Source organism: Sciurus vulgaris (genome assembly GCF_902686455.1).
Source record: "Sciurus vulgaris genome assembly, chromosome: 4".
Taxonomy (NCBI): Eukaryota; Metazoa; Chordata; class Mammalia; order Rodentia; family Sciuridae; genus Sciurus; species Sciurus vulgaris.
In genome coordinates, this window is record NC_136464.1 from 147487614 (window position 1) to 147507002 (window position 19389).

Genomic DNA, 19389 nt, shown 5'->3' on the forward strand with positions numbered 1-19389 from the left:
GGTCTTGCCAAGTCGCTGAGGTTGGTCTTGAAGGTGTGATCCTCCTGCCTCAATCTTCTGAGCTTCTAGGATTATAGGTGTAGGCCCAGCTAAACTACTCTTCAACATCAAAATTACTTTTTAGTTTATCTATCATAGTAGCCAAATATCTAGTTATCACTTTACTTTTTTTTTTATACTGAGGACTAAATACCCAGAGGCACTTGACCACTGAGCTGCATCCCCAGTTCTTATTTATTTTTTTGCGACAGGATTTTATTAAATTGCTGAGGTTGGCCTCAAAGTCACTGGGCTCACAGGTGTGTGCCATCTGCCTGGTTTATTATTTGCAGTACTGGGGATTGAACACAGGGCACTCTACCACTGAGCAGCTACATTCCCAACCCTTTAATTTTGAGCAAATTACCCTTGATAAATCGCCCAGGCTGGTTATCCTCCTATCTCGGGCTCTCCAGGAGCCAGAATTACAGGTATGCACCACAGTGCTTGCCTCAAACTTGTATCTTAATTAATACAAATTCCAAGCTGGGGAGTGTTGGCTTTGTCAAGAATACAATGGAACATAAAATGTAAAGGCTCAATTAGGGTAATGGTGTAAAAACAGAAAAATGAATAGGAAAGCCATTTTGGATTCTGAAAATATAGTTATCTGGGTGGGCAAAAGAGAGGTAAGAATTTGGTTTTAAATTTGAACCACATAGACGATTCCTACACTAATAATCAGGATAGAGAAAATAAGAAGGAAGAGTTGTATACAAATTAAGTAGATCTCTCAAAAGGCCATGAGAAATGTCTTAAGTATTCAAGAGAAAATCTGACATGAACTGGGTCTCATTTGCATTCAAATAATAATTTAAGAATCAGAGATTACAAATGGGAGAAATTATAAGTTTACCTAGAAAAGGATCCTTCTGTCTTAAAAAAAAAAAAAAAAAAAGCCAGAGTTGGGATGTAGCTCAGTGGATGTAGCTCTTGCCCAGTATGTGGCAGGGCTCTGGATGTGAAAGAAAAAAAAGTCACACACATAATACTTTAAATTTTTTCCCATTAGGTGAAACAATCTTAATGTTCCACTATTTATCTAAAAGAGTCAGTGATTGATGGAAATCCTCATGATGCAGGCATTCTCTCAGTTTTATCCATTATCAAACTACAGTGGACTTTTGCAATCATTTTGGTTTTTTTAGTCACTTGTTTAATTTTCTCCCAAAATGGATATTGTATTGGTTAAAGAACAGAAAGGTGATGGTGGGATGCACTAATAAGGAAAAGAGAAATATTACTGTAAATTCATCTAAAAATGTTCCCCCACAGTAACTTTGTGATCAAAATTATTATAATACATAGCAAGGTATCTCTAGTACTTCAAAAATAATTTTAGACAGGTGTAATCCCAGCTACTCAGGAGGTTCAAGGCCAGCCTCCATAATTTAGCAAGACTCTTGATATAAAAACAAAAACAACAAAAGGGCTGAAAATGCAGCTCAGTGGTGAAGCACCCCTGGGTTCAATCACCAGTATTGAAAAAGATAAATAAAAATAATGTTTAAGGGTTTGTTGTGTAGCACAGTAGTACATACTGTGTGCTCCATTTTGAATACCAAGCCCTAACACCAAAATAAACAATTTTTTAAATGATGATTATATGTAATTTGATTTTTCAGTTACTGAATACAATATATTTAAAGTATATATTTGACTTTTTTTTTTTTTTTTTTTTTGCAGTGCTGGGGATCAAACCTAGAAGGGGGAAGAAAAAACCCTCACGAGAACTGCTTATAATCATCATAAAATCTTAACTCATAAAATAATTTAGATTATTAAAGTGCCAAAGGCAAAACTTCCAGAACAGGTTCTGTGAGCAGTTTATAGACTTTATTATGTTGAATCACATAAATGTTACAATTTATGATCTGTCAAACTACATTACATTCACTTAAAAGTTGTTATAAATTTTTTTTTCTCACTAACAGTGCTTCACTGGATAATGGGAAAAATCTAAATTTGTATATTCAATGGTATTGCACTGGAATATCTACCTTATCAATCCAAGTGAAAACTGATTTACCTAGTCATTTAACATAGTTCATTCAAAATGCCATTTTAAAAAAATTCTAAATATCTTCAGATTATTATGAAATTCTGAAGACTCCATTCTTCAAAGAAAAATCAGGATACCTAGCTATTTAGAAATTACACATATTTAAATTTACACAACATGTGCAATATAGTGAATTTAAAGATGCAGTATTAATTTTGACTTTAGTCACATTACAAAAGAAACTAGAGTGGTTGGTGGTATAACTTAGATGTAGAGAGCATCTGCTTAACACGGACAAGGTCATGAGCCCCATCCCCAGCACCAAAACAAACGAAAAAATCTAGAAATGTAATAAATATTCAATAGGAGAGACCTAAGGCACTGAGTTTAAGTTTGGCATTCATATATTGAGATTTTGTATGCTTTCAATAAAACTATGGTAATTAGACCATTCTTGTTTGTAGGCTCATCTTTTTTTTTTTTTTAATTAATATATGTTTTAGTTGTAGGGGAACAAAATACCTTTATTTTATTTTTATGTGGTGCTGAGGTTCGAACCCCAGCCTCATGCGTGCCAGGCAAGCGCTCTACCACTGAGCCACAACCCCAAACCCCTGTAGTCTCATCTTAATTGTCTAAATGTTTCTATAGTAAGACCTCTTCTCACAGAAAAAGGATCATAAACTTGTCCTTAATATTAGCGTGAATAAGTGAAAGTTACAAATAAATTTAGTCCAAACAGAAAGTCAAGTTTTCCAGAAAGTTAAAAAATTATTTTTTAGTTAAAAACTGAATATCCATATTTCTCAATCTCTGCACTTTTTATTTAATATATTGTCTAATATGCATTAGGCACATAAATAGGTGAATGAGATACCAACGTTTTAGTAAACATTTGCTGACCTCCAACTACATTTTCTTCTTCCTTTTTCTTTTTTTTTCTGCTGGGCAGCCAATCCAAGGCCTCCAGCAATGCTAAGCACGTGGTGGCTGTATCACTGAGCTGCATTCCCAGCCTCTTATTGATGTTTCTTACTCATTTTTCTCCTACCTGGTATAATAACTTAGAAAATTATTTATTTGCCCATTCTGTTCCATCGTCCCAGATGTGGACCAGCTTAAAAAAACAAACAAACAAAAACTTAAAATTGCACAACAAATATATCATTTATAACTTTGTAATAACTGAAGAATTGAAAACTTGGGACTCAATGTGTTAACATGCTCTTCAGCCATCAACATAAAATTACTGATACTTGGATTATTGCAACTTAGGTTTTGTAAGGTTCATGAATAAAAAAGTAAACTCAGAAACAAAATTAATTTAAAATGTCAACTACTTTTTTTTTTCGTTCCTGCAAAATGTCTCCACATGTCCAGTAGACTTGATAGGGTCATCAGTTAACCTTGAAAAACTGCACACTGAATTGAGGCAGGTAACTTCCTCCACTTTCTTTTCATGCATGTCAAACTGCTAAAGTTAATCACCAGAATACTGCTCTTTCCGCTTGGTTCAGAACCAATAATTTTTTTTCTCAAATGAAAGGCCATGTGTGTTTTCTACTTAAAGAAAAAAAGAAAGAAAACGAGGTCATTCTCTTCTTTTTTCCTCCCACCCCCCAAAAACTCAGATGCTTTCCCCTACAAATGCCTCTTCCAGCTCCAAGACTAAGCAACCAAGCATGGCACAGCAGATGGAAAGATTTGTAACAACAACACATTGAAACTAGGGGGAAAATTTTTTTGACAAGGCTATTCTTTCAGTTTCCCTGATTCTGCGAAGACTACCACTTTTAGCTTTTAAAAATAAGTGCTGCAGGAATGCTGGCTGCACGCGTATGTATTTTTATTTAAACACAGAACCTGACGTCCCCTAATAAAAAGGATGGCCTCAAATAGCAACTCTTAAGATGAGCAAAGTTCAGCAGCCACTGTGGCAAACGCCAAAAATGAAGAGTTCTCTTTTGAATTTGAGGACAGCTGGTGAGGAGTCTCCCTTCTCTCCCCTTCCATCACCAGCTTTTTTGGGTTTCTGAATCCTGCAGTCCAACAGCCAGCCAGCCTCCTTTACCAATAAAGGGGGTCGATGGTCAGAATCTTTCCGAGACAGACTGCAGAGAAACAGCTCTCGAAAACCAAGGAATCAACGTTGAGGTACGAAACTCCGCTAAACCCAACAATGACCAACAAACCAAAGCTTGGCATCACCACTGCCGCACCACCCTCGCTTTACCCAGCTAGGGCTCTAAGAAACTGTGCTTTCAAGAAAGGTAGAAGGCGCCACCTTTCTTCCTTCGGTCCCTCCTCTCCCCTGTCTCTTCCCCCAGAACTCTTCTACAAGGACAAGCCGCTAAATAACCTTTCAACCACCAAGAAGCCCACTCCTAGCCACACACAAGATGGCAGGCTCACACCTACCGAAGGAAACAGCGGCGCCACCACTCCAGCGATCCCTGCCTTTAGACTAAAGGTAACTCCATTGGCCCATCCAGGAAGCGCGAGACAAGACGAGAGCTCTGGCAGCCAATCAGGAGGCGGCGCGCTCGGGAAGCCGCCGCGGTGCCGGCGGTCTGCGAGCTAACCTGCTGAGGCGTAGATCGGGTGGGGAGTGTGACCAATGGGCTCTAGGCCAAGCGGTGAGATGTCTTTGACTTCCGACTCCTCCCAGTTAGTGATTGCAGTAGGATGGGTTGGGTGTTAGAGGTTACGCGCTTGCACCTCCCCGGCCGAGTTGAAGTGTAATAAATGGTGAAGTACTTCCTGGCCATAGGGCACCTGGAGTCGTGTAGTCTCCCGGACAAGGAATTGAAGGACCTGACCCGCAGGCGAATCCAGCCTAGCCGACAGAGCGGGCGGAGCGCCACCCTCAGGTTTGGCGGGCGGCTTGGAAAACGTCGGTGTAGCGGTGCACGGCCGTGGGTAGCTCCTTGATGGTTCCTCCTGAAAACCTCCTGGAGCCCTCCGCCGCGTGAGCAGAGGTTGCACGGCAGCCGGTGCCCTACCTTTCTTTTGCACCCACGTACGTTCCGGGACTGCAGAAGGGATAGCGGTTGCTCTAAGTTGTCAAACCCTATTTCATTCTCTTATGGTGCACAACTTAAGGAGAGGTGATTCCCGGTCAGCTGGGAACCGGAGGATCTAAAAGGGGCCATAGGATATGAACTACAGTATAAAATTCCGAAGCAGAAGTTGAAGGATTAACCACTGACCCTTTTCACAGGTAAGATGACACAGCCTTAAATAAGTGAAATCATTTTATCCAAGACCCCGGAGTTGCGATTACAGCCTAAGAGCTCCTGACTTCAGCAGCCATAACCCTATAAATAAAAACAGAACGGAAAAGTATATAATTTGCTGTTCTTTACCATGTGGAAATCTGCAGTGAGTTCTGCATAAATGAAGGAACCCAAGCAAAGAGGGCTAACTTAGAGGCCGAAGAGTGGAGTAATCAAAACATGGGCTCTTGATACCAGGTTGTCTTGTTCCTTAATTTGTGTGCCACTTACAATGTGGCATCCCAAGCTTATTCATCATTAAAATTTTTTTATAAAGGCTTCCCCACATGATTGTTATGTAGATTAAGTAAAAGCTCATGAAGTACTTAGAAGCGTGCCGGACCCGTGATTTATACTCATGTTCTTTGCCATCATAATTAAATAGGGAACCAAGAGGAAATGGTCACATTGTCTTGTCCTTTTAGAAATGAAAAGGAACTATACATTGAAGCAATGTAGACTGACAATTATTTTTCTCCCAAAAAATGAAAAATTGAGGAAAAAAAAAACCCATATTTTAAAATTTCAGTCCCTGAAATATTAGCATCCTCTGTCTCTGGAGTATAATTTAGTGAGTGATTTAAATTTTCTTGTTTATGCTTTACTGTGTCTTGCTAACTTCTTTCATTAAGGGTTTTGTAAATTAAGTTATCTTCACATTTTTGAAAGGTGTGAACTGCACAGAAAGGTTTTTTTTTAAAGCTCTTACTGAGTCTACTTAAGTGGAAGTCTAAGTTGGTAGGACCTTTCTAGAAGGCAGTGTGGTAATATACTATATATGGCTTTAAAATGGATGATTCCCTTCTGAAAATCATGTACTTGAGTACACTTTTCCAGAATCCAGAATCCCCGAATGCTGTCACTCCCTGCCCTTAATGGACACTGACAACTGGCACAGAGCCTTCAAATCTTTTTATATGTAGCATAACTTACATAGTCTCTTAATTTGCATGTATGTATTTTAATGGAAATAGCATCATACTGTATCATTCTGTAACTTAATTTCTTCACTCAACAGTGTTTTTGCTGCACATACATGTTATTCATAGCTCATGTTATTTAGAAATCATGTCTTGTACCTGTTGCGTAGTGTTCCAGCATAAGACTGAGTTGTTCTGTTGATGAAAAACATATCTTTCTGCCTCTTGATAAAAGATTTCACATTAAATTCTGTTCTGTTTGACATGTGCTTTGTCCTCTTAATGGGCATTAGGTTGTTTCCAGTTTTTCACCTTAACATTACTTCAGGGAATATCTTTGAGGTTTTTTTTGCACATGTTTTATTTCTCAAGGATATACTCCTAATAGTGGAATTACTTGGTTTTAAGTTATGAACATAGTTTTAGTAGGTCTTACCAAGTTTGCCTCCAAAATATCTTTACTAATTTACCCATCCATGAGGGTCCGTCCGTACTGTCTAGCCCAATGCCAAATATTATCTTAATTTTTACACATCTGATGACTAAAAATGACTCATTTTTAATTTTCATCCTCTAACTTAATGTTGGAATATCTATTCATGTTTATTAACCTCTAATTTATATGAATTATTATAGTTTATTTTTAAAACTACCTGATTTTCTGTAGGATCACCTTAATGATTTAAGGAATTCTTTACATTTCCTGAATACTGTGTACTTTTTTTTTTTTTCTTTTTTAATCAGCTCACGTGATCCTTCCTCAGCCTGCCAAGTAGCTAGGACTACAGGCATGCCTTACCACACCTGATTGATATCCTATGTAATTTTTAAAATCTCTTCAGTTTTTTCTACCAGGTTTTTATAGTCTATATAAAATTAAAGAAGTTCTCTTTTATTCCTAGTTGCTAAGCACCCTCCCTCTCCCCAAGTGATTGACTCCCTATCCGCTTCCTTGCCTGTTACTTGGGATTGAACCCAGGGGTGTTCCACCATCGTGCTATGTCCCTAGTTTTTTTTTTTTTTTTTTTTTTTTTCTGTTTGGAGGCAGGGTCTTACTAAGTTACTGAGGCTGAACTCAGACTTGCATTCCTCCTGCCTCAGCTTCTGGAGTGCATGGGATTACAGGCATGTGCCACCATGCCAGTCTTCAAAGTGACTAATCTTTGTAGAAAAGTTTTGCTTTGTTTTTCTGCATCTAAAACTATAGTTTTCCTCCATTTATCTGTTAATATAGGAATTTGCACTGATAAATGTTCCAGTGTTAAACTTCTTGAGTATTCCTGGGACAGACCCCAATCTTACTCTTCTGCTGGATCCCTTTATTTAACATTTTTGAATTTATACTCGGAAATGATTTTGGCCTTGAGTTTTTCTACGAGTCACGGTTATAATAATCTCATAAAAAGAGTTGAGTATCTTCCCATATTTTTCCTACTCAGAAACAGTTTGTATAAGGTAGAAAATTCCATCCTTGAAAGCTTTGTACAGTTCATCTATGACTTCATGGATCTGGTGTACTGAAAATGAGGGGATGGGAATGTGTGGCATGCAACTCTGGTGAGATCTTGTGCAGTACATTTTTGTTGTTGTTGTTTATTGTTTTATTATGTCTGCAGCCCAAAATCCTTATTGTTTTAATTTCTTTTTATGCTTATTTTTCTAGGTAGGATTTTACTTCTTGAGCCCATGTGGTTGTTTTTGGTTTTGTTTTTTGTTTTTTTGTTTTTTTGTTTTTTTTTTTTTTGGTACTGGGAATTGAACCCAAGGGCTCTTAACCATTGAGCCACATCCCCACCCTTTTTAATATTTTATTTTGAGACAGGATTTTTTTTTTCACTAGGTTGCTTGGGGCCTTGCTAAGTTGCTGAAGCTGGCTTTGAACTCAAGATCCTCCTGCCTCAGCCTCCTGAGTGTTTGGGATTACAGGTGCCACTGTACCTGGCTTGAGCCCATTTGGTATTTTATCTTTTCCTGGAAATTTTTTGGTTCATCTATGCATTGCTATAAAGTTGTTTGAACCTTAGCATGTTTAAAAATTCTTTTAGTGTACACACATATATCTTTCATTTGTTTATTTTCTTTTCTCAGCTTCTTTAATTGAATGATTACATGAATAATTTCAATTTTCTCATTTTTTAATGAAAAAACTCATTTAAGGCTTAACTAATGCTCCGTATGCTGTTCTGGTAGGATCCTTTCTTCAAGTTTGATATGTATTATTTCAGCTGATCTTCATTTCTCAGATTTCAAAAATTTTTGAATTTAGATATCTTTTAAAGCTTTGCTATCTGTAGACAATAAATTATTTGGAAATCTTTTAAAATTTCAAGACATAGTGTAAGATAGAGTTTAATGTTAATTTTGATTTTTTTACTATATTCAGTGACTGATTTATGTAACGTAATTCTTTTGGAATTGTTGAGAACTCCTTTTGGTCTAGTATTCAGGTTCTGTAAATTGTATGCTCTTCTTCCTCTTCCTCCCAAAGTATTGGTTATTGGAATTAGAGTTTTATACATTTGTTAAACTAAGCCTGTAAATATATCTCTGATAAGCAAACACCCTTCCACTGAGCTCCACCCTAACCCCCTTTAAATTCTGTGTATTCTGATTTTTTCACCTACTTTGTGAGTGCCTGAGAACAGTTTACTTTCCCACCAAAATTTTGAATTTGTGAGTTTTTCTTGTTACTTCTTTAAGTTTTACTATTTCAGAGTGCTATTATTTGTAGGAGGCAAATGAATATTAAATCTTCATGGTGAATTGTTCTCTCTGTAAAACACTTGTCTACACTCTTGTTTAATATGAACATTTCTAGTATTTACTTGTTGTCTTTTGAAACATTCCTTCAGTTTCAACCTTTCTGTGACACTGTTTAAGTTTGATCTCATTTAAAATTTTCACTGCTAGATTTTGCTTAATCCAAGGTGACAGTCTATCCTAATGCATTCACCTTTGTTATGATTATTAATACATATACCCTTATCTCATTTTCTAGGCTCCATCTTTTCTTTGTTCTGTTTTAATAGACTGGCTTTACATGTTCAACAATTCTTAAACTTGTATTTTCCTAACAAGTATAAGTTTATCCAGTATTGGTATTCTCCTGATAATGGAAAAGCTTAGTGTGCTTTTACTTTACTTTCTCTGATCTATTCCCCCTGTAAAAAAAAAAAAAAAAGAACATGATCTTTTATGGTGATATCTTCTAGCATTTTTGTTTTGTTATTAAAGTCCATTTTAGCCAATATTTATTTAGCATTAATACATTTTACTCACTTGCTTACTATTGCTACCTCAGTGCTCTTTTCTGGGTTCATTTTTCTTCATGAAGTACTCCCTTATTTCTTTCAGTCTCTTAGTGACTCTTGAATGTTTGTAAAAAGTCTTATTTTGGTATCAAAAGACCTTGGTTAGGAATAGAAATATAGGTTCACACCTACTTTCCTTTAACATTTTGTATTTGGTATATCTGGTGAGAAGTCTCATTACCAATCTCATACATGTTCCTAGATAATCTAGATTTTCTTAAAATTTCTAATACCATCTTTATTATTGGTATTCTGAAACTTATCACAGATTGTCTAGTGGTGTGTATTAAGAATTATGCCCTAGTTAGCACTCAGTGGACTCTGTGGTCCAATTTGTATTCCAGTTCTTAGAATTTCTTGGTCAGTATTGCCTCATGTACATGTCAGGGTACTTTGTATTTCCTCTTGTTTCTTTGCTGTAGGTACTCTATGAACTGCTCAATTCAATCTTTCAGGTTACTAACTGACTCATCATGTGAGTCTGTTCTGTTATTCAGCCATCTATTACATTTGTTTGTTTTGGATCTCAAATTTCTAGTTGGTAAGTTTTCAAAACTCAAAACTTTATATTATTTCATGGATGAGGTTTCCTTCTTTAGCTTTTTGAGGATATCAGATATAATCACATTTGTTTTAAAATTATTTTCAGTATTCTTTATTAATTCTCCTCTTCAATGTATGCCCATCAGTTTGATGAGCTTGTGAGGTCTCATTTTCATGGTGTAGCCGTCTTCAGACGTTTGAGGATTCTCACTTGAGCACTCATCTCTACTGATTTCTTGTGCATCTTCTTGTGTATGTGATTATGGTTGCCATTATCTCTGCAGTTTCTCATCTCTTTCCTTTCCCCAGAGAGGCCTCACAGACTTGGTCTATGGAGAGTTCCCTTTGTTTTCAACATTACTGTCTATCTATAATACACACACACATCTATATATTTTTTAAAGTCTTCCAATATTTTTATGAGTTGGTGTGAAAGTGACAGAAGAATTTATCAAAATTCTTGGTAACATTCTCAAGATGTTAGCTAACATCTTGAGGATGCAACTTTTTGATTCCTTTTTGATCTATTAGTTATTCTAACTAGGTATATATCCTAAGGAAATAATCAGATATGCATAAAATATATTTGCTCTAGCATTAATTATTATACTAAAAAATAATTTTAAAATGTCTCCATGTCTGAAATAGAGGTTTATTTACATTAGTAATTAATAATTTATTAAAATTTAATTATTAAAATCCTTAATGTCTTCTTTTTTTCCCTGTATTGGGGATTGAATTCAGAATCTCACATATGGTAGGCAGATGCTCTACTTCTGAGCACAACCCCAGCCCTGGGTTTTGTTTATACTAGGAATTGAACTCCAGGGCATTTTACCACTAAGCTACCTCCCCAGCCCTCTTACTGAGTTGCCCAGTTTGGCCTCATTTTGTAACCCTTCTATCTCAGCTCTCCAAGTAGCTGGAGTTATAGATGTGCACCACTACACATGGCTCTTAACATACTTTAATGTGTGGCTTATTGATCAAAGTATATTATATAACCATTGAGTCATGTAAAAATATTGATGTGGGACAGTGCATGATATTATTAGTGAAAAGATTTCAGAATTCTATATACTAAAATCTACATATTTTTAAAAATTATATACTGAGAGAATAATAATAATTGCTAATATTAATTGAATCCTTCACTTCTGTCAGGCACTATTCTAAGTGATTATTAAGTCTTATCCATACAACTACCAATAAGGTAGTTAGCATCACTATCCCTGTTTTAAACATTTTTACAAAGTATAAAATGGGAATAGTTTGTTGGTTATTGATGTAATATAAGCATTAATGACTGTGTTATATATGGGTGATAAGATTATATGTGATTCTCAGTAATTTTCTTAATTTTGGTATTTTACACATTTTTTCTAGTTAATGTATATTTTGTAATAGTTCATGCTATTTTAAAAGAGCTTTTGTTGTAACTATCTTTTTTCTTTATATGTTTTGTTCCTTACAAATATGTATCATTCTTTATTGTTTTCCTTACAGAAATGTTTCATGCACTTGTGAACAAAAGATGGAGTTGGTTTTTATCTTTAAAAAGATATTGTCAATGATCTGATACAACTGTAAATGTTCACTTGATGAAGATGCATGGACCTGTCTTTTGTTTGAACTAGTGTTCATTTATGACAGTTCTTCAATCAGTTTCTATTTGAAAATTCATATATTTAAAGAATATTGGGTTAAAAATGGCATAATGTACATTCGTGGAAAACTGGATTTTGTAAAGACTACGGTTGGATTCCAGTAATTTTCTCCAAAGTGATTGATGTCAGTCTTCTAATAACTTAATTTTGAAGAATTTCATATATACAAACAACTACAGAAGATGGGAGAAAAAAATGGTAGGTTTGAAGAAAACGTTATTGAACTTTCTGTTTAAAGTTTATAGACACTGAATTGTGGAATTTTCAAGGTTTTTCATGTAAGTGACATTTCTGAATAAGAGTACATTAAGAACTTTTTTCCTCAGATAGCTACCAGTTTTGATTGTCTTTAGACCTAACAGTTAATCAGTAATTTAAAATCAGAACTCTAATGTTATTTTTAAAATATACTTTACTTTTAAGAAGATGTTCTTAGTTCTACAGAAAAATCAAGAAGATAATTCCCATACATCTAGTACCCAGTTTCACCTATGATTAACATCTTTCATTTAGATGATACATGTTATAATTAATAAACTAATATTAATACATTGTTATGGGGCGCAACTTAAGAACAGACCGATCACCACTGAGAAGTCCAAATTTGAGAGTCTTTATTAAGCTGGCCGGCTGACTGTCTCACACAATGCCCAAAAAAATGGCTATTGGGAGAACAGCCCCAACCACAGGTTTGTAGGGGTTCTTATACCAAAAATCACATTAATCATAAGTGTCTGTTACTATGATTTGAAATTACACATTAACATCATGAGATCATCAACAGAGGGGGAAGTGGGTCAAAATGACCCTTACCTCGGTACAAACTAAAGAATGGTTGCTAACATCCACACAATCACTGTTCACATGGTACGTTGTTTAGGAGCAATAGGAATCAAAAGAGAGCAATTCTTTACTACATAGGAGTTGCCATTGTATATTATTAAACATGTCACGCCAAGTAACTGATGATGGGCACAGAGGCGGGGTGTTCCCGTGGGAGAAGCTTATTTCCTACATAACATGGAGTCTCAGAGCAAAATGGAGTCTGTTTAATCATTTCCCTTAGAGTTTGGCCTGTAACATTCTCATGGAGTCAGATATGTCAGCCCATCACAACATTATTATTAAATAAACTCCATCGTCTGTTCAGATTTTCCTAGTATTTATGTAACCTCCTTTTACATTCCAGGATTCCATTCATTATACCATATTTTATTTCCTTTTCAAGCCTTAGGCTCCTTTTGGCTTTGGTAGTTTCTCAAATTCTTGTTATTGATTTTGTATCCAAGTATTTTTATTTGATGCCCCTCTATTGGAATCACTCTCTGATGTTTTTCTTATGATTAGACTGGGGTTATTGATTTGGAGGAATAAGATCACAGAATAAAGTACCATTTTTAATACATCATATCAAGGGTACATGATTTGAACATGATTTCTCTCTCATATTGAGCTTGATTAACTGGCTGATTTATGTGTGTTGCAAGGTTTCTCTACCTTAGAGAAAAGTTACCCCCCCCCCCCAATATCTCCTACTGTACTCTCTGGAAGTAAATCAGTATGTGTAGCCTACACTTAAGAAGTAGGGATTATGCTCCCCCTCCTTGAAAGTAAAATATCTACGTGAACTAATTATAATTCTCTTGCAAGAGAGATTTTTGTCTCTTTTCCCCCATTTATCTGTTCAAGTTATCAATTATTTATAAATGGACTAATGGGTACTTACTGTATATTTGAGCTATAATTCAGTACTGCTTTACATATTTTCTTCCTCAAATTGCCCCATGTTTGGCCTTTGGAAACTATTTAAGATGGTTCTTATGTCCCTTTGACATATCCCCATCAGTGTAAATATTTCTTTCTTATTTTTATTTCATAGCACTTTTTTATTTTCTGTCACTAGAAAATGTTCCAGATTCACCTTGTATATTTCTTGTAACAGTCCTAGAATTAGCCATTCCTTGAATGGTTCCTTTTATTGAAGAATAGTACTGGAAATCAAGATCTGGGCAATAGGTGTGCTTGTTGTTATCGGAGTGCCCTTGTTTATAGGCTTTCTCACCTGACAGAGTAAGGAAATATTTGCGGGTGTGTGTGTGTGTGTGTGTGTGTGTGTGTGTGTACACATAGACGTGTATACAGATATGTACATATACACAGGTATCTGAACATTTCATTGTATAGCTATCTGCATATTAAGCTAAGCATAAAAGTATATTATTTTCAACTCCAGCCCATTACCACATGTATCATTCTAGTCTCCTATCCTTGCTAATCTCTAAATTCCTACTCTAGTAGTAAGAAACTTGGTTCCCACTGTCCATCATCTATTTACTTAACTGATCAATTCCAGTATATATGTATGGATTTATCAGAATTGTAAACCTATTCCAATTTCAGCACCTTTCTACCTGGCCATTTAGTGAAGTCTATTTGTTATTAGATTATCTTCACAGACTACATTCCTTACTGGGATTCCTGACCTCCTAAATGAATTTTCTAAAATTTGCATATGTTAAGGTTCTATGGGTTTGGAAAATGTATACCATCATATATTTACCTTTACAGTATCATACAGAATAGTTTCACTGATCTTTAACATACGTAGGTGGATTAATATACAGATTTATAGTATTGGTTTCACTAGTCTATAATCTAGGCCAGTGGTTCTCAAACTTTTCTTGGTTTTAGAACTTTATACTCTTTATTTGAAACACCAGAGAACTTTTGTTTATATGGTAATAAGGGGCTGATATTTACTGTATTAGAAATTGAAACTGAGAAGTTTCAAAATGTCATTGGCTTATTTTTAAGAAAACAATAAATCCAATGTTAAAAGTATTTTTAAGATCTCCTAATTTCTAAAGGGAAAAAAATTAGTGAGAAAAGGATAACATTGTTTTTTATATTGTTGCAAATGTCTTTCAGTATGTGGCTTAAAAGGAGAGAGATTCTTGTACCTGCTTCTCCTTTTATGTGTTGCACTGTGTTGTGTTGATTGAAATGTATAGACAAGCTTCACAAAGATAGGAAGAGGGAAAATTATTTTAATAATCTTTCATATAATTGTGAACATTTTTCATGATTTGTTTTGTACTTTGAATGAGTCTTTTTCCTATATATATGATTTTACAACATATCAAAGCCACTTACAAAAATATCGTTCAGGGGGTTGGGGTTCTGGCTTGGTGGTAGAGCACTTGCCTAGTATGCGTGAGGCCCTGGGTTCGATCCTCAGCACCATATAAATATAAAATAAAGGTATTGTGTCCACCTACAATCAAAAAAGAAATTTAAAAAAATAAGTTCAGTGAAATATCTTACAAATATTGACACATTTCATTATACAGTATTAAAAATCATATTTGTTAATGTGCTTACTGGTCTCATTTAAAAGGTGATTAATTATTGAGAAGTTTTCAAGCTTGCTATGGTAAGGTTTCCAGAATTCTCATTTTCACTTTGTAGCTTGAATTTTATCATTAGCAACAAATGCTGTTACTTTTGACCTTCAAGTGCTAGGCTCACTTTGTTCCTTTTTCAGGAAAATATGTGCCAAATTTCCAAGTCTGACAAACCATACTTTCATCAGTGGGTTTTGTTTTGTGTTTCTTAAGTAGAAATAGCTCTCCATTTACAAAAAAAAAAAAAAAAAAAAAAAAAGGAGGGAAAAAGGAGGGGGAGAACTAGTTTGCTTTGTTTCTTCCAACAATCCCTTTCCCTTGAGACATCTATCATCTATCATACTGATTGGACAAATAATTGTAATTTATGTTGTTTCATCAAGAATATTCTGCATGGGGGCAGGGTACTGGGAATTGAATCCAGGGTTGCTTTTCCACTGAGCTATGTCCCCAGTTCTTTTTATTTTTTATTTTGAGGCAGGATCTCTCTAAGTTGCTGAGGCAAGCCTTGAAGTTGTGATCCTCCTGCCTCAGCCTCCCGAGTCACTAGGATTATAGGCCTGCACCACCTTGCCTGGCCATCAAAGGGTGAAGATCACAATGACTTAGTGGTAGTGTGGTGCCACTGCCTTGATTCCTGCTGACACATCAGCAGTTCTACCCACCAATGCCTTTGTATTGTAGAAAAGGCAAATGAGTTTTTATTATTATTATTATATCATCATCATCTTGTTTGCAAGTAAGCAAATGCTCTACCACTTTGGCTCTCATTATTATTATTTTTAAAATAATCTGACCTCCTGTAGTCTCTGAAAGGATTTGGGGACTCCCTGGGATTCACAGACCACATTTTACTGTTCACAGTTTCAGAGATCCTTTAGAATAATGCATGTTTCTGTGTACCTAGGTCATTATCAGTGCATTCAGTAAGTGCTCAATAAATTCTCATCTAGTAAATGAATTCATATCAGTATGATTCATGAATATTACCCTTTTACAAAGACTATCTTTGAGTTTGGGAGACATATAGTATGACTATATAATTTACATAGCTGTTATTGCTTTATGGGGTTTTTTTGCACATAATTATATACAAGCATGTTTGGACTGAGTAGTTATTAGATAGTATTCTTCAATTCTGAAGACAAGTAGCAAAATTAGTCTCCAAGTACTTACTCCTGTATTTTTTGTAAGTATAGTGAATCATATTAAAATATTTTCAGGGTTAGATTGTAACTCTGAGCATGCATACAATGTGCAAATAAGATCAACTGCAAGAAACTAAAATTGTTCCCTTTGTAGTAGTCATCCACATAGGCTGCAGCTGACATAAAAGACACTGTGATGTTTCTTTTTAGGACTACTCATTTAGTGTCCATGTGCACAGAAGTTGTTAACTGAATTTATTAGTTCAGTTTATCAGAAAGTTTGACACCTCTTTTCTTGCTCAATATTAAAGGTTTATATAGCAAGAGACAGAAAAATGATCAGAGTGACACAAGGAGCAAGTGCTATTTTAATGAGAATTAAAATTATCTCAGTATGAGATAATGATATCATAAGGAACAATATATTTATTTAAAACGCAGAACAAATACAATTTGCTTACTTACATTCATTTCATATAGAAATAAATAGTTGTATTATCTTTGATTGATTTTGTTTTCTTAAATTAATTTGGGGATGGTGGTGCTGGGGATCCAATCCAGAACCTTATATGTGCTCAGCAGGAGCTCCACCACTGATCTGTACTCCCAGTCTGGTTCCTTAAATTATGTTGCTATTATCTTCTTTATTAATTAGTTCTAAGACTAATTAGTACTGATACTTCTTAAGTAATTTTGTTTTAGGTATTTCCTATCAAAATAATTTAGTAATAATATATTGACATTTTTAAGAAGTTTTAAACAGTAGTCACTAAAAAACAAATAAAGTTTAAGTCCTAAATACTGTCTTTTAACATCACCGCTTCTTAGTTCAGGATAGAATTGTATAGATTCCAGAAGGGTGTTTGTTTGTTTTTGTGGTGCTGGGGATGGAACCCAAGGCCTCTGGAGTGCTGGGCAAGTGCTTTCAAGTGCAGCCCTGGCCTTCCAGAAACACACCTCCCCTCACCACATGCACACACTTTCTATTTCCTTCCTTCCTTCCTTTTTTTTTTTTTTTAAGTTTTTGTTTTTTGTAGTACTGGAGATTGAACCCAGAGTCTTGAGCATGCTGGGCAAGCACTCTACAACTGAACTGCATTCCCAGACCTTTAGCACAACTTTTAAATTAACTGGTTGATTTTTTGTTTCGTATGTGTGGTGCTAGGAATCAAACCAGGGCCTTGAAAATGCCAGACAAGCATTCTACCACTGAGCTATACTCACAGCCCAATTGGTTAATTTTCTTTTTCTTCCTGCCTCCCTCCCTCCCTTCCTCCCTTCCTTCCTTCCTTCCTTCCTTCCTTCGTGCTGGGAATTGAACCCAGGGCCTTGTGCACAATAGGCAAGCATTCTACAGCTGAGTTACATCCCTAGCACTAGTTCATTTGGGGCGGGGCCAGGGATTGAACCCAGGGGTTCTTAACCACTGAACCACATCCCCAGTCCTTTTTCTTTTATTATTTTGAGGCAGGTTTTTGCTAAGTTGCCACAGGCTTCGCTTAAGTTGCTGAGGCAGGCTTCAAACTTGGAATCCCCCTACCTCAGCCTCTCAAGCCGCTGGGATTACAGGTGTGTACCACTGTGCCCAGTTTGAGTTAATTTTTTTTTTTTTTTTTTTATGGTGCTGGGGATTGAACCCAGGGCCTTGTGCTTGCAAGGTAAGCACTCTACCAACTGAGCTATATCCCCAGCCCTTGAGTTAATTTTTTAATGGACATAAAAGGACATATTTATGGGGTATGGCTTGATAGTTCAATACATGCATACACTGATTAATGTTCAAGTTTGGTATATATCTTTTCAAATATTTGTCATTGTGGTGAAAGCATTCAAAACTTTTTCTACATTTTTTTTAAACGTACAGTACATTATCATTATCAGTAGTCACCCTACTGTGCAGTAGAGCACCAAAATTTATTTCTGCACTCTATCTGCAACTTCGTATCTGTTAACCAACCTTTTCTCTTCCTTCCTCTCTCCCTCCCTCCCTCCTCTCCCCAGTCTCTGGTAGACACTATTCTACTCTTAACTTTTGAGATTTTTAATTTTTTAAATTTTGAAATTTTAAGGTTTTTAGATGCCATATATGAGTGATATCAAGCAGTACTTGTCTTTCTGGGCCTGACTTATTTTACATAACAATATCCTCCATTTCTACCCATATATTGTCATAAATGACAGAATTTTATCCTTTTTATGGTTAAATAATATTCCATTGTGTATATAGACTGTTTTCTTTAAAAGTTGTTTTTAGGTACTTTCAAAATCTTTCTCATCTAGATGTCCACCTCTAACAAAGATAAATTCTTAGAATGGATAACTCATATTTATGAAAGGAATCATAGTAACAATCAAGTGCTTTGAATAATAGTTTTTGTCTGAAAGCAGTATTTTTGTTGTTTTTATTGTTGTTGTTGTTGGTGGTGGTGGTTATATCTGTGAAAAACTCAATGATTTAGGGACTGTAGGAAAGACCTGCTTCACAAAATGTTTTTCTCCCTAAGCTGAAAGACCTCACAGTGGAAGGCTTAACTCCTTTTGCCTAAGACTGTACTTTGTTTAAAAATGTACAGTAATCTCTTGCCAGTTGCCATATTCTGATCTGCACGTCAGCTCCTTGAAATTCAGGCTACTTTTTATATCCATTTTACAGATGTGGTCACGTAACAAGTGGCAATACTGGGATTCAACCCAGTGACATCTGCACAAAGCCTATTTTGTTAATTACTATTCCTGTTCTTTCCTTGACTCCTGAGATGCTACTCCCTTGAGTTTCCCTTCTATCTTCTCAGACATCATGGTTCCTTTTCCTATTTATTTCCTACATGTTGGTATTTTACAGGAGACACTTCTTAATATGTTTTCCATGAGGAATCAAACCTGCCATCTGACCCCAGCAAGTATTTGTAACCTATTGACTACAAAATTGTATTTCTGAATCAGATCTTAAACTTTATAACCTGCATACCTTGAATGCACAAAGAGCCTGTCCCTCCTTGAAATATCCCACTTGTACCTCTAACTTCATTTCTACCCCAGTGAATAGCATTACTTTGCATATGGTTGCCTGAAACAGAAAG

At 35.6% G+C, this 19389-nt stretch overlaps 1 protein-coding gene across 1 annotated transcript in view; it reads left to right on the forward strand.

Moving 5' to 3' along the window:
- Window positions 1-1009: 1009 nt before the first annotated feature.
- The window catches only part of SETDB2 (SET domain bifurcated histone lysine methyltransferase 2), a 45780-nt gene continuing 27400 nt past the window's right edge, over window positions 1010-19389 (forward strand). The window contains exons 1-2 of the mRNA XM_079137640.1: window positions 1010-5261; window positions 11597-11955. Of these exons, the coding sequence (XP_078993766.1) occupies window positions 11940-11955 (16 nt within the window). The 5' untranslated portion in view covers window positions 1010-5261; window positions 11597-11939. The remainder of the gene's footprint in view (window positions 5262-11596; window positions 11956-19389) is intronic.